A 16992-nucleotide genomic window follows, 5' to 3' on the forward strand; every position below is an offset into this window, starting at 1 on the left:
TTGTATATATCACATTAACACATTGCAAAAGACATGAACAATTCAATACATGAACAATTCGAATCACAATACATGAACAAAAGTTGCATACATCACATTACAATACAAATCGCAATACATGAACAATTCATTACAAAACTCATTGCAAAAGAAAATTCAAGTCTGTGTATTCCTCATTGGACATGTACGTATGTTATGACCAACTTGCTTGCACTGCCTACATCTACTCTTACTGCTTGAGGGTTGAGACTCTACCCAATCCATCTCATTTTGTATCCTTGAAGACTTTGGTCTTCCCTGTGCGTGAACCAAATTTGCATTCAAGATAATGGTTGGGCCATTGCCTTGTGGAATCAATGACTCATTGCCCCTCGGATACTAGTGTGTAGCATAAACCTTAGCAATGTGTGGAATGGAGAATACAAGGTAAACATAATCATAGTGGTTCAACTTCTCTGCCTTACACACTGCTAAGATGTGGCTGTAAGGATACCTTCTAGCTGTGAACTTTCCACATTGACATTTGCAATTGATCAAGTCCACCCTCATTATGTCATCAACATCATGTGTAGATTGGTTATAGGTGTCATCAACCTCAAACAGTTGCAAATCCCTATCATAAACCCTCATGGAGACTCACTGTTTGATTGTTTTTTAGTATGGTATCATCAACCTTCTTTGAAATCCTCCTACCTTTTTCCATATTTTTCCGAATCTTTTCACGTCTCTTAACGAAATATTCAACAAGTCTACTGCAGGTATGTTTAACCAATGCCATTATAGGCAAATTACGTGCACCCTTGAGGACCTTATTCACACACTCGGTAGGTTAGTCGTCATGTGACCAAACCTGCATCCCTCCTCATCATAAGACCTATAACACCTCACATATTTGAAATCGGATATTAAAGGTTTAATTGTTGGTTAGAGAGTTTATTTAGTGAAAATCCTGAAATTTGGGTGAAAATACACACGAAGGGTAAAATTGTAATTTGGCAAATACGTAACCCTAACATGTGAAATGATAAAATTAGATTTGATTTGATGAAAATGGATTCAGAACGAAATTTGAAGTGGATAGACACTTTTTGAAAAAATTGATGAATAATGGTCGTTCCCATATTGGGAACGACATTCAGCAGGTTGTCCCGAAGTGGGAATAACGTTCGGTAAGTTGTTCCCATGGTGGGAATGATATTCAGTAAGTTGTTCCTAAATGGGGACGACGTTCCCATGGTGAGAACGATATTCGGTAAGTTATTCCAAAAGAGGGGGTGGTGTTCCCATGATGGGAACGACATTCCTAGGTTGGGAACGCCATATAGTTATTTTTGGGAGTAAAGTATAAATAATGAGATGTTTTGGTAAAAAAATGTAGTTTTGAGAAAGTTATCGGAAACCCAAAAATAAAATTGGGGGTAGTTATTAAATCACGTTGGTGAATGTTAAAATGATGATTAGAACATGAATTAATTGGATGATTTGGGAGTTAATTAAAGATTAGAGGTGTGATTGAGTGATTTTAAGTTAGGTGGCACTTGTGGGGCCCACCTCACTTAAGTGGGATATTAGGGAATATGTCCAATTATGAGAGTGCATCATCTTCCTCCCTTTCTCCTTCAAAAACCCGCAGCCCCTTGTTGGGTGCATATATGTTCTTTTAAGGACGTTCCATTTACTTAGTTCATCAAGAGAAAACGCATTCGTTCTCATGATATCAACCCAGTCGCGCAAGTGCACGCATCAAGTAATAAATGAGATTATTAATGTCCAGATTATCGTTCCCACGAGGATAAGACTCTAAATAATACCTTAAACTGTTTTACAAAGAATTATTAAGAAGAGAAAAGATAATATTTGAACTGTTTGGCCATTCGTTCCTTACTACCTTGAAAATATTCCCTCAAAGATAGTAAGTTTAGTTTGACTCCAAACAACTCCTCGCATCGTTATATACCAAATCCTTCTTGATGTGAGAAGGAACAAAAAAATTCATTGGAGTTTTGATTGTATGGTCATAAGAATTATGAAAGCGGATAACTACAAGATAACAATATTTAAGAGGCAACAAGATGGTTGGATAAAAACAGTTTTTAACACAAGGAACGGATCCACTGTTCCATTATTAAATAGCTATACTTTGTTATCAAAAAAAAAAAAAATAGCTATACTTTTAACTCAAGACTTAACCCTTCTGAATTTGTTCAGGTCTTTTCACTGCCAACTTTGATTTCTCAGCTCATGGACTTTAATGGCTCACAAGTTTCCATATTCCTATAGTTCCCTTGACTCCAATAGTTACTAAGTTCAGAACCTTCAGTGAACGAGGTGATTCCTTATTCCTAAGGCAACCAGTAATGTTACTTTTACAACACTACCTTCTTCCTCTGATTAAGTTGTCTGAAATCTCTTCTTTATGGAAGTTCCTCTCTCAGTTGAGTTCAATTTCCATTAATACACAAAGAATAAAGCCCACCTAAATCACAGAAATGTAAAAGATTCAGTGCAAAAGTTTTGAGTATAGTTCTTTAAGAATTTCACAGCTTTTTCGTTCAACAAATAACTTAGCTCATGGCTACAACTATAAATATATTTATTCCGAACTGAAGTCCTATAGACCCGAGATTCAGTTCACAGATAACGACTAGGAGAGAAGAGAAATAACAACATATATTAATAAGAAACAAGTTTAGGTTACAAGGAAATAAAATGGAGAAGTATGGTTGCTGCTCGTAAGGAGTCTCAAATGGAGGATATAGAATGGGGGAAGGGTTGTTGTCACTTAACTATTGTTAAAACTATACAACTGAAAAATAAAAACTGAAACTATCCTAAGTGATCTCTTCTTAAGGAATTTGATCCTTTCTTCATGTTGGAACATCCTATTTATAGGCCAGAAGAGTGATGGCAAAGCTTGTAATTCTTCTTTAGTTGTTTCTTGACTGCATGAGGAGGCGGTGTGAACAGTACTCTTTTGTGAAGCAAGTTGCTGGATGGGACAATTTATTGTTAAGATTTTCCTTTTCTTTTGAATTTCCCATGCTTGCTTTTCCTCTCACCCAATGGTAACTCTTTATTCTATGTTGTACACGTTTCTTCCTACTTGATTGATGTACCTCTTTCTACTTTTTGGAAGTTTCTTTTCAACGTTTCCTGCAAAGTGGTTAGAGAGGGTGAGTTAGTGGAGCAGGTGTATTAATGAGTCAATCTGTTCCCCTTTTCTTGTATTCTCAGCCAATTACATCACCATATGTTCCCTTCTGGTGCTTTTGTTCCTATGTTCTAGAAATGTGTTTTTGAGGCAAAAATTGGTTACCAGATGAAGGAATGGATGGAATTTTACCATTAAAATAGGCTTAGATGGGAACAAATTTTCTTCCCATCAAATACCCCAAAAATAAACTGTTGGTTATCCTCAAATAACTTAGAGATAGTGGCTAAACTTCTCAATTTCAAAGAAAAGCTCAACATTAGAATCTTAACCAATGAGAAACATAATTATATTCAAAAACAAATTATTATTCATAGGTGTCAGAGTAGAAAGAATTTGTTCCAAGGTAAGTGAAGGCTACTGATGGAGGGATTGTATTATGTTATTTGTTTGTGACTTGTTGGACAATTAATTGATGATCATGTGTGTATGATCATTGTAGATTGCCTCCCTCGGACTCTTGGACAAGTTAATTGACTCTTGGAGCTCTTTTGGAGTGCCTTTGGTCCTTGACCATTAGGATTGTGGCATTTCTTTGTTAAAGATAAAGTGTGAGGTAACTTGTGGTTGAAGCTACCTAGCTTGGGAGCTTCTAACAGATAATCCTTTGGTGTACTGGGGTTAATGCCCGTATATGCTCCACCATGCCCTGTGGGGTAGTGGTTGGAAGTTATTGGATGCAATAGTATATGTTATAACATGATCATGCATGTGTATATTGATATGTATATGTGAGTTTAGACCGTATCTCTAACCAGTAGATAGTTATCTTATGTCGTAGGGGACTTCCATTGGAGAGGCCTCCGTAGGGAGTTCCAGTTGGCCTGGGGCTATAGAGTTGTGATCCGTTGAGGAGCACTCTAGGAATGTCTCAGGAGTTATAGTTGTGGGTGCCTTGAATGATATTCCGGCGACACATTCTTAGATGAGAGCCCGATTGATATGTCGTATATGTATGCCGTAGGCCATTGGGTCGTATGATATGTGTATAGTTTCAATATTGTCATTTTACATCGGAGTGAGCCATTGGGCAGAGTGATCCTCCAAAACCTTTGGATTACTAAGATATATTCGTATAACTCACTCCGGGTTATAGGGCTATGTTTCATGTGGTTGTAGCGGTGCTGGAGTCTTGGGCAAGAGGCCCACAGGTTGAGGATGTGGAAAGCATATGTTGGAGTTCATGAGTTTATATGTCATTTTACATTTTGGGATGTATTTGATAGACTAGACTTAGAGCATGAACATATTATATTGCATGAGTGACTTGTACCATGCTTTTGTTGTTCATGTTGTATTTTGGCTAAGTTTAGTGATTATGTCATTTTTTATTTGTAGTATTTGATTAGTAGTTATATTTGGTATTTGGATAAATGTAATTAAAGAAGGGAAAAACTATTCTTATGCTACATGTGATAAATTTCTCGCATACACACCCTTCGATAACTGTGCCACCTTTTTGTTTTCTTTTCTTTTTATTTTTCAGGTGGTGGAGCCCATAAATTTATCTCTATGACATGAGATAACTTATCTCCTTTAACATGAGATTAATAAAACCCATTAAAGAATTATGGATTTTGTGTAAATTAATAAAGCATGTATGTGATGGAAGGGCAATAGACATATTCGAGGTTATGATATTATTCAAATATGTCAAATGCATGAAATTGAATTATGTGATTGAAATGAATACTAAGTTGTAAATTGATTAAGCAATGGATCATGAATCAAATGAGAAATGATGTAAATATATTGTGGGTTGTAAGAGCACCAAGGTTTTATTTATCCTTGTGTGCCTCCCTTGTCAATTAGGTACAATTTGATGATTTAGAACACACTTTGATAAAGTGGGATTAGTTAATAAAATAAAGGAGATACCGTCGAATTTTCTAAGAAATGATCAATTTTTAGGCCAATTTTGGGAGACCATATCTCCTTCCACAGATGTCCAAATAGAACGTGCCATGCACCATTTTAAATAATAAGAAGTCAGCTATGTTATCCCAAAATTTGGTGTCATTTAAATTTGTGTAGCGTCCTGTAGGTCCAAAAGAGTAAGGACTGCCCAGACCTGTCACCTGCAGGGGCAGCTTCGGGTTCCAAGTTCCAAAAATCATATCTCCCTCAATTCTTACTCAAATTAAGATTATGATATTCTAAATTGAAGATAAAGGTATACTGTATAAAAATTTGAGAGTATTTGGTTGAGTAAAACTCTGGGAATCGTAGAAATGATGAGGGATGTTTTGTTCCCTGTTTGTAGTTGGTTGGTAGCTTTGCTTGTCCAACTTCAAACGGTTATAACCGAAGCTAGAGAACTTCAAATGAGGCGTGTGATGCCTTGTTGAAAAGGTAAATGAGTCTAGTTTAACGTAAAGATGAAAAATTAATGACAAGTGTGTCACATCCAATGTTGAGAAAACAGAAGCGTGTTCAGTGTTAGAGAAATTGAAAATGTGAGTTTTATGCTAAGTTGGTTTATGGGAACCTCTTAGCAACTTAAAATAAGTATTGTATGATAGTTAAGCAAGTATAATATTATTTCCGCGTTTAGTTTTTAGTTGCGATCACAGCTTGTATCATTACTTATTATGGTTATTTTAAATTGCATAAATAATGAAAAGGAAAAAGTTTACTCGTATTTTTAAATAAACTGTTGTGATTGTATTTGCGCTTAATATCATAATCAAGGTTAACAATAGTGGTGTACAATGGGCTGTTACAAGACCTGCATCATTGCTCTTTCGAGATCCGATCTATCTATGAAGCAACTTGAGTCATTGTCGATAAATTCCTAAAATCTCATGTCAAAATGAATCTTTCAACTCATGTACCCTGTAAAACAAAGAGTTTTAATGCATTAAAATATTTACAATACATATACTCTTGATCTACAACAAGTACATATTAATGAAATTATAATACCTAGTTTCATCAACATTTTCTTCAATTCCACATCCCTAAAATTAGTATTAAAGTTGCTTCCAATATAACGTAGACAAAACACGTGATAGGAAAACGGAGGTTATTAGAAAATAATATAAACCATTAAAAAAGGCCCTATCCCAACACCTTAAGGTTTAGGGTTGAAATGGTTCTTTACATGGTATCAGAGCTTCAGTAAGGTCACAAGTTCGATCTTCACTGTCCCCCACTTGTGGAATTAAATAAGCATAAAGTAAACCAAAAATTAGGCCTATGCAATAATCCACGCTTCAAGTCCAAAGGGCTCTTATGTGAGGGAGTGTGTTAGAAAATAATATAAATCATTAAAAAGGCCTTCATCCAACACCTTAAGGTTTTGGGTTGAAATGGTTCTTTACAGAGGTTGCCAACCGGCATGATCTTTGATCGCCCTTATGATGCTATGGTGACAATCAGATATTAGACAAATACCTTGCCAGTGTATCACATGAAAACGTATAAGGCTAAGAAACCACGACTAATCTTCTAACTTCTCACCTGTAGGAACAACAGCAAAGGCAATAGACAGAATGTATCCATCTTCATCTTGTGATGCCACAATCAAAAGAGTTCCTTTATATTTCCCATACAAATAAGTGCCATCAATTTGGACTATGGGCTTATAGTATTTGAAAGCCTCAATGCACTGGTGAAATCTCCAAAAACCTTTATGAAAGACAGCCTTGTCGATATAAACTCGACGTTCGTCAAAATATTGATTCGTATAAAGCTTGAACACTGAACCCACATTACACTGCATCATGTATGTCAGCCAATTGGGCAAAAATGCATATGATTTATCCATTCACCAAATAACTTCACAACGCCCTTCATTTTTGCCTTCCAATCCTTCTAAGTTATATTGTACCCATATAGACGTTGTATCCTCTCTTGTATCAACACTGGTTTTAAAGCTAGATCATTCCTTAACATACTTATAATAAACAACGCAAGTTCTCAATATTTTCAATAAATATTTTTTGATAAATAAATAACATAAACTAATAATATGTAACTTGCATGTACTACAAAATATACTTATAATGGTTGCACATATAACCTCTAAATCCAGCTATCTATGATCTCGGGTAAGACCTTAGTTTAGTCAGGTGTGATCTTTACCTCACTTACTAACCACCTAAGTATTTCCATTCTTCGACAACATTTCCCTCATATACCAGGGACAACCGACAGCATGGTTTCGACTCTTCATCATAAATCTATGTTCATCGCTTTTTGCTACTATGGTTGTACGATGAGCCTTCATACAATGTACTTTCATGGCATGTTGTATTTCAGATTTGGAACGAAACTCTTGATACACATATAATGGATCCCCTAATTGCCAACCACTGTGCAAGTCATCGTCAGCATACAACATCTCCATCTCGTCATTAGGGTGCACCCAATTAATGAAGGAGTAATATGGGCTTTCGTTCCAAAATGAATCAATCTCAGGCCTTATGTCTAAATCATTACATTGTTGTCAATACCAATAACAACACATAAATGAAATATTAAATAAAAACTTTAATTTACTATCTTACCACTGCTAACTGGGTCAACATGAAATGGTGTCATAACTTGGGAACTCATGTTTACTGGGTTCGTGTCAGCGTCAAAATCACCCTCTATGTCAGTATCTGAGGTCTCACCTAGTGAATAACACTCTCAGGTTCTCCGTCGTCATCACTCTCCATATCCTCTTCCTCCTCTCCATCCATCAATATTATCTGACTTAACCCTTATGCAGGTGCGGATAAACCGATGACACTGTCTTCTTGACCAAAATATTATGGACTTCTTAGTGCAGATGAAGATTGACCACAATCAACTTCAACATATATCTGTAAAGAACCAATTCAACCCAAAAACTTAAGCTATTGGGTGATGCCTTTTTAATGGTTTATATTATTCTCTAATACGCCCCCTCACACGAGAGCCCACTGGGTTTAAAGGGTGGACAATAAACAGACTCACTGCACAGGCTCACCTACATGTGCTAAGAAAATTCCACAAGAAAAAGTGGATGGCAGTGAGGATCGAATTTGGGACACGAGGCTCTAATACCATGTAAAGAACCAATTCAACTCAAAAGCTTAAGCTATTGGGTGAGAGCTTTTTAATAGTTTATACTATTCTCTAACAATATCTCAATAAAATTTTGAAATTTCTGATCTTCAATTGACACATTTCACATCTTCATCATCACAAATATCATTACTAATGCAGTACATAGCATCTTTACCAACTGTACTCTCTACCTTGGCTATCATCCGATGAATGCATTGGCTGCCTTGTAGCCCAATTTTTGGTGAATTCTCCCTTAAGCTCGTTGTATGTAGTGCCCTATTTGATTTTCATCATTTTCATTTTTCCTTCAAATTGAACGCCATTGGGACTTTCAAAATGCTTCCCATCGTGGTAGATCACTGTAACAGACGTGTTTGAACTTGAGATCATCTTGCACACGAAATTAGGACTAAGGTTCAAATTTTTTAGGTTTGGGTTCGGATTTTCCCAACAAAAAAAGAATATGTAAGTGCAACGACAATGATTTCACAAGATTAAGTCTTTAGAGATGGTAGGATGAAATAGCCTCTTGATGAGTTGGATTAGAGATGAGAAACGAGAGAGATTTTGGTGTAAAAATCGGGTATAAGTGAAATGAGACCAAAACATGTAGATATAGGATTTCTGATGTTATTTAATCGATTAAGCACTATGGCTTAATCAATTAAATCGCGGGTTTAATATTTTATGTGTTTTTTAACTATTTAATCGATTAAGCCCGTGGTTTAATCGATTAATGCAAGGGTATATGAGTGGAATGTTTTGGGAAGTGACAAAATAGCTATTATTTAATTGATGGAGGGCAAAAGAGCCAAAAAAAGTCTTTCTTTATATCTATTTTTTCTCTTATTTATTATCTCTTATCTCTTCTTTCAAAGTACACCGTTAAAAATATTATATGACTTATTTATTATTATCAAAACCACATATCGGTCATGCAACAAGTTGTTTAATTTTAGAAATCATGATTGCACTTCTTTAACGAAGGAATCCGCTCCAAATTGAACTATACCTAGGAATATTTCAAAAAAAAAAAAAAGACAATACATTATTTTTACTATAGAGTGAAGTTTTTCGTCATCAACAACGCAATGTTCATCTGAAGGAGCGGACGAAAGCGGCCCATATTATATTATGGGCTTCAAAATTCAAATCCATTCAAAAGGTAAAAAGAAGATAGTTTGGCTAGTATCCAAAATAGGATTGTCGCAGTGTGTCAAATTGATTCAACAGAGATGCGTATGGGTTTGGGGTTAGTCCCCTTTATTGTACCAAAAAAAAAAAGAGAGATGCGTATGGGTTTGGTCAATCATGCATTGTGTTGAGTTTTATATCAATCCATTGCCTTTTTAGTTCCAAAAAGAATAAAGAGATGCGTCATCTACGTTGTTTGCAATTTTTTCTCCAAGAATCTCACAAATTTCTTCTTTTACTACTACTTTTATATCAATCCATTGCCTTTTTAGTTCCTATTTTTGAAAACGGTAAAGATTATATTTACAAATTTTTTGTTTACAAACTTTTATAAATTACACTATGTCTGACGAGTCATATACTCTTGATTGATTGAAGTATAACTGGTCATACTTAGTATAGTGGTCATACTTAGTATAATTTATAAGTTTGTAAGAAAAAAGTTTGTAAATATAACCTTCTCCGAGGATCGAACTCGTGATCTTAAGGTCACTGAAACTCTGATATCATGATAAAAATCACTCCAACCCAAAATTTTAATATCCAAATATTATTTTTGTTTTATCCATAATATTCGTCCAGGCCCAAGAAAGCCAAGATTGGGCTCGTTGGAAAGAGCACCGAATTAAGTGATTGAGAAGTCATTTTCAGGAATTTGAACCGCGCTGAATTGAACAGTATTGGTAGCTTACTCGCCAAGCTTTGTAGCAGTGAAGAGAAGGCACTAGAATTAGTTAAAACTTGTATATACAAAAAATGCCTATATTCTTTATTCCTCTATTTGGATCGTTATTGAATATGAATTTTGTTATCCTCATTTCATATTCAGCTTTCTCATTTCAAAAGCTGATTCCATTTTACCCTCAAATGCCATATTCCATGTTGATTGTGTTATCTTTTTATGGATGATATTCCAATTAAGCAGATTTTTTCTGCTTTTTTCTTTCTATAAATACTAATACCTCTAAGGTTCTTCCCTTCCCTACTCAACCTGGTGCGTTTCTCTTCTTCTATTTAACCTTTTTATCTTTATTATTCGAAACCCAATAATCCTTTTTTTTTATTTTTATTGTTGATGCAGGTTACTGTATTGGTTCAGTGTTCATAATATTTGAGTTAATATGGGCTTTAAGAGCAGTGTATGCAACAAATGCTGTTCATTTTTATCTCTGTATCTCAATCTGTTTTATTTTTAAGTTTCCTTTCCTTATGTTTTGGTTCTTGGTTTATGAGCAGGAACGTGATCAAACCAATCAACAAAATCATAGCGGTATGTATTTGATTCCTAACGAACCTGATTACCATTACTGAGAATTTCAGTGGTTGTGTGAAAATGGACTTTAGATATAACTTTATTTTAGAATTTTCAGTGCATGAATATTTAATACCTTATTCAAAACCATGAGTAGCTGCTCTGTTGCTCTGTAAAACATATTTAGTTTCATGGGATAACATTAAGATTAACTGTTCTAACTTCTAATTGAGATGATATCTCAATTACTCAATAGTGGGTCTTTTGATGTTCTTATGAATCCTTCTTGACTCAAATGACCAGGTGCAGTTTTGCGAGATGGAAAAGAAATACTTATTCAGGTAAGTTTTAATTACTCTAGTTTCCGCTTATCTGCTTAGTTGCCTAGTCATAGTAGAAGAGTTTTCAACACAAGGTTGTGTACGTTGGGTATGACTCATACTTTGCATGTATGTTGGATTTGGGCCCATGAATAGCTGTTGTTAGGGTTTTCTAATCCTATTTATATTTTCCTTGTAAACCGAATGACTTGTAACGAGTGGTGGTGAGGTGAATATAGTACAGACAAGCTGGACGTAGCCTATATTGAGTGAACCAGGATAAATCACTGTGTCAATCTCTTTTCTCTTTTCTGTTTTTGTCGATTTCGTGTTATTGTCGATTTCCAACAGTGTAACAGTGAGCATAAGGGCAAACCAGGTGCACAAAACTTGCGAAAGTAGGGATGGCGGTCGATTTGTATAGTCTTATTTGTACATTTTTGCAAAGAAATAGTTTTCTAGACTTGAATTTGTGACCTTCCGATCACAAAAAAAATTTATTGAATTAGTGATCATATTATTATTATTTGCACTAATTGGAAAAACCAAATCACCCTGAATTTCACTGGTTCTTTTTATTGAAGTATTTACTATCCGTGCTCCAATGATGCTATTTAACAGCAAAGATGTGATGATCTTTGAAAACTAATAGGAAAAGTTATTTGATTCTATGCGTATCATATCACATCTCAATTTTTAAGTTTCTAAGACTGTCAAGAACTTTATCCGTAGTAGAATTGACATTAAAAAAAAAATTGCTTTGCAGGCATTTAATTGGGAGTCTAACAAATACAATTGGTGGACAAATTTAGAAAGTAAAGTTCCTGACATAGCTAAAGCTGGATTTACTTCAGCATGGTTGCCACCACCAACTCAATCCTTCTCACCTGAAGGTCGTAGCCTTTGAAGAATTAAGCATAGAAAAAATTATATGGTCTTAAAGTGATGCTTTATCTTTTTCTTCAACCCCAATGAAGACAATGTGTATTTACCCCCTTTTGCAGGTTACACTCCACAGAACCTTTACTCCATTAATAGTAAATATGGTTCTGAGCATCAGTTAAAAGCTTTGCTTCAAAAGATGAAGCAATACAAAGTCAGAGCAATGGCTGATATAGTTATCAATCATCGTGCTGGCACCACCCAAGGACGTGGAGGGATGTATAATCGTTTTGATGGAATTCCATTATCTTGGGATGAACATGCTGTGACATCATGTACTGGTGGATTGGTAACATATTTTGTCACATCCCAATATATATTTTCATTGATTTTAACCTGCATCCTACATAAAAGTTCCACCTAATGTATCAATGTGTTGCTTATTTCAGGGTCATAGAAGCACAGGGGCCATTTTCCATGGGTTTCCCAATATTGACCATTCTCAAGATTTTGTGAGAAAGGATATCATAGGATGGCTCCGGTGGCTACGCCACAACGTAGGCTTTCAGGATTTTCGTTTTGATTTTGCAAAAGGGTAAGACATGTTATGCCTTTTGAATACTGGGTTTTAACTTTGTTTTCTTTCATTATGTACTCATGATTTATAGTGTTTTTTTTTATCTTTCAATTCTTTCATTCATAGGTTTTCCCCAAAATACGTGAAAGAATATATTGAAGGAGCAAAGCCATTGTTCTCTGTTGGGGAGTACTGGGATTCTTGCAACTACAATGGTTCTGCTTTGGACTATAACCAAGGTACAGTTCTTAAATATATATTTTTATTCGTCAAATATATTATTAGTTAAAAATCTGAATTTGCTGAAACCTGAATTTGTTGATCATTGGGATATAGGATTTTGTGAGTGAACAAAAAAGCTCTAAAATTTCTGTTCTTATCCCTTTAAAAAAGTTAAAAAAAAAAATTATTAACATGACAAATTATTGCTGCATGTAAACAGAATGTGGAACGTCAAGCTGAAATAAAGTTTTCTCCTGTAGTGAGGAATTCATGGCATGACTAACTAATTAACGAGACATCTTCTGTTTTTGTGTTGGGAAGAATACCTAATTGAACTAGAAATTCAAGTTTAAAAACCGTTTATCTAAATACTAAATTTAAAAATTACAAATAGTAGAAAACAGTTTAGAAGCAGTTACTTATTTTCCACTTTGTGCAGATAGCCATAGGCAGCGAATAATCAATTGGATTGATGGCACTGGACAGCTTTCAGCTGCATTTGACTTCACAACAAAGGGGATTCTTCAGGTACCCAGCATTTTGTACTTAGTATGTTATGTGAACCTTTGAAAAAATGAACATGGTAGTTAGATCTTCCCATGCATAGAGGATTTCGTCGTTTTTCTTTATTTTACCTTTACCATTCAGTGAGTTATTTCTACTTATTATCAAGTCTACAAAATCTGATACTCTCAGGTGTATTGGCTATTAGATTCATTTAGAATTACATTTCTCACCGCAACCACTTTTCTCATGTATGCTGATGCACTTCTTTGTAGGAAGCTGTCAAGGGAGATTTTTGGCGTCTGCGTGACCCTCAAGGGAAGCCACCAGGTGTGATGGGATGGTGGCCTTCAAGATCAGTCACATTTGTAGATAATCATGATACAGGCTCAACTCAGGTACTGAGTTTACGATTTGCTTGTGTTGAGATATATAAAATCATTAATATAGCCTCACCCAATAGCTTAAGCTTTTGGGTTGAATTGGTTCTTTACATGGTATCAGAGCCTCGTGTCCCGGGTTCGATCCTCGTCGCCCCCCACTTTTTTTCAAGTGGAATTTCTTTGTTCGCACAGGTAGGTGGGCCTGTGCATTGTCCACCCTTCAAGCCCAGTGGGCTATCGTGTGAGGAGGCGTGTTGAGATATATAAAACCATTAATATAGCCTCACCCAATAGCTTAAGTTTTTGGGTTGAATTGGTTCTTTACAATAATACACTTAGATGAGATGCTCTTTTTTTTAGTACTAAATCTTAAATAGCTTAAGCTTTTGGGTTGAATTGGTTCTTTACAATAATACACTTAGATGAGATGCTCTTTTTTTTAGTACTAAATCTTAAATTTATGCTCTTGTTTAACTCTCTATGCAGGCTCATTGGCCATTCCCCTCAGACCATATTATGGAGGTACTTCTTTTTTTAGCATTAGTGACTATTTAAAATAATGCTTTTCAGTCCAGATGTTATTACTTGCATACGGTACCATGTGCATAAATATTTTTGGTTGCTCGACGGGCATAATTTTAAATTTGATGATCCTACCATCCTAGATTAATATTTATCCATCATGTTATTAGTCTGGTAATCTATTTCTCTGTATCCTTTCTTTGCCTGTTTTCTATACACCTAACTATTGTTTCCTCCTGTCAACTTTTTATTCCGTCAGATAGAGAGTAAAAGACAAAGTAGAAAAACTAGTAAAATTTCAACCATGTCCTCCACTGTCAAAGAATATCTAATGCATACAATTCTGCCAATTATTCAAAACTCCATATCATATAGAAAAAACAATTTTAAACTCGTTGATAGAAAATGTTTTCTATCAACAAGTTTAAAATTGTTTTTGCAGCTAAATAATCGCGTAGCAGCAAGAAATCAAGTCTATTCATTTTAAGTTATTTGAAAATAATGGTGGAACACACACCTTATTGTTTCTTCCATGTTGTACTGCCATGATACTAATAGAATTATCAAGTTTTTTTAAAAAAGAAATTACCACCTTTTTGTAATTTTTAGAGTTTCTGGGACTCCAAGAGGATGTGAAAAGGCCATTTTGCTGTCTTCCGTCCTAGACTTCCTTGATCTAGTTGTTGTGACAAACGAGCTAGTTACTAGCAAAACATTGACCACAAAAAACAAAAAACAAAAAAAAATGCCTGCACCTACCTCTCCCAAAATATTTTACACTTTTTATTAAATGGAGTTTACTGAGGTTTATCAAATGTTTTATCTACTAAGACTTTTGGGTTGATGCAGGGGTATGCGTACATATTGACTCATCCCGGGATGCCTACAGTTTTCTATGACCACTTTTTTGACTGGGGCGGCTCAATTCGTGAGCAGATTGTGAAGTTGGTACGTAACAGAACTAGTACACTACTGATGCAATTTCGTTTAGACAAAGAGACACTTATTAAATAACTATCAAAACTAAAAGCTCAAGCTTTTAACTAAGGCCTCGCCATTTGTTTTATATTAGACTTCTCTAACAACACTTAGTAACCAATTTACATTTAACTGCAGATTGATATTCGAAAGCGTCAAGGTATTCTGAGTAGATCACCCATCAGGATTCTGGAGGCCAAGCAAAACCTTTACTCTGCCATCATTGGGGAGAAACTGTGCATGAAGATTGGAAATGGTTCATGGTGCCCATCTGGGAGGGAATGGACACTATCAACTTGTGGCCACAATTATGCTGTATGGCACAAGTAGTGCCCCTTTAGGTTGACCCTACCTCTGTAGCGGGTGTACACGGAAATGGAATGGGAATTCTGTGCCTTCTTAATTACATACTTATGATTGTAATGCATGGTAAAACTGAAGTTCTTAAGTCACTTCGTTAGTAACTTATGTATTGTAAGTTATATAGCCCACTTAAGTAGCTGCGCCTTGTATCTGTCTTATGTAACAATAGCAGCTTTGTGTCTGCAACATATAACAATAAACTGCTCTTTAATAATAATAAGTTGCTCATTATCTAATATATATCAGTAGCGAAGCATATCAGGAAGGTGATATGGATTGTAATGTTCCATTTTCTCACTCGTGTCCCAAGTAGAACTGTAGAAGGGCTTTGCTTTAGGTTTAAAAATCTTAGGGAATGACTTAACTAGATGGATATTGATCAAACTAGACCATGTGAAACGATAAGGAGATACAGAATTAAGATTATGTAATGGCGAAACTAAGGCGTGTTGGCACCCAACAATCACAAATAAAAAGGAGAGAAGGATAGAAAAGTGGAGATACAAATTTATTTTATAAGTTCACCCAATATAAATTATGTCCATTAATATATATTATACTCTTCATTCGTTGCAAAGCATTCAGTTTCAAGGCCAATATTTATTTGAACGTAAAGGATAAGTCATATCGATGAAATAATCCGTTAACTTCTGCGATGAGGAAATGCACCTTTTTTTTTATGGAAAATGCTACGGAACTTCTTTAGTTTGCAAGAATAGAGCTGGATCATGCGGCATAAGTGGAGAACGTCTTACACAAGGTTGATTTATTGAAACATTAATAGGCGAGGAATAGATAGATGCATTTTTTTTTTTTTTTATATTTTGAGAAGGGAAAATGCTAATTAATAATAATAACAAATTGCATGTATAAATCGAAACCAAGTACTGAATGGTAATAATAAGTATCATTTGCTATCACATATACTAGAGGTTTTTGCTGGTAACAGTTTTGATCTGTTTCTTTTTTCTAATCTAGCTTTACATGATTTCACAAAGAGAGAGAGAGAGAGAGAGAGTCACATGGCATTGGAGCTGGAAAGTGGAAACAGACTCACCCACATCAACATCAAGTACATTGTCGTAGACTTCATCATTTATTTTTTGAAACTCAGGTCTTCAAAGTTCAAAACCAGTACTTCTTCGCCACTTATGGTTGTGGCCAAATGGTAATAATAAGTATCACTTGCTTTCATATATATGTAGAGGTCTGATATTATTGGATCTATGATTTATGATTTATTGTAATTTTCTTTGTTTTAATAATTTGATTTGGGCTCATACATAAATAACTTTTTTTAAATTCTATTTGTATTCTCTTATAAAACAAGTGACTTATAACAAATGATGATGAGATAAATACAATACAAACAAATTAGACATAACTTATATTGAATAAACCAAAATAAATTGTCGCATCAAATCTCTCTTTCTTTTCATTTTATTATTTGGATTTTATAAGAGTTATGTCGTAGGAAGAGTGATTCTGTAATGTTATAGAGATTCGTTTTACGTGTCATAGTTTTTTTTTTTTTTTGCTTTAAAAAA

The 16992-nt window shown here is 34.9% G+C and overlaps 1 protein-coding gene across 1 annotated transcript; it reads left to right on the forward strand.

Moving 5' to 3' along the window:
- Positions 1 to 10389: 10389 nt before the first annotated feature.
- Positions 10390 to 15668, forward strand: LOC133300755 (probable alpha-amylase 2). Its single transcript, XM_061500341.1, has 13 exons — positions 10390 to 10436; positions 10524 to 10581; positions 10679 to 10712; positions 10998 to 11035; positions 11781 to 11907; positions 12019 to 12245; positions 12346 to 12491; positions 12600 to 12712; positions 13135 to 13223; positions 13475 to 13597; positions 14069 to 14104; positions 14954 to 15052; positions 15221 to 15668. Exons 2-13 carry the CDS (start codon positions 10564 to 10566, stop codon positions 15410 to 15412), a joined length of 1242 nt encoding a protein of 413 aa, XP_061356325.1. The 5' UTR covers positions 10390 to 10436; positions 10524 to 10563; the 3' UTR covers positions 15413 to 15668.
- Positions 15669 to 16992: the final 1324 nt, after the last annotated feature.

The sequence above is a fragment of the Gastrolobium bilobum genome, unplaced genomic scaffold, assembly GCF_033153095.1.
Source record: "Gastrolobium bilobum isolate Gb01-03AN ecotype WA unplaced genomic scaffold, APGP_CSIRO_Gbil_v1 utg32013, whole genome shotgun sequence".
Lineage (NCBI taxonomy): Eukaryota > Viridiplantae > Streptophyta > Magnoliopsida > Fabales > Fabaceae > Gastrolobium > Gastrolobium bilobum.

What these genes read in the sequence shown, in the direction of transcription:
- LOC133300755 (XM_061500341.1), top strand. An exon ending in GAAAAGAAATACTTATTCAG is followed by an intron (nt 11,036 to 11,780) that starts GTAAGTTTTAAT and finishes ATTGCTTTGCAG; the next exon opens with GCATTTAATTGGGAGTCTAA. An exon ending in CCTCAGACCATATTATGGAG is followed by an intron (nt 14,105 to 14,953) that starts GTACTTCTTTTT and finishes GGGTTGATGCAG; the next exon opens with GGGTATGCGTACATATTGAC.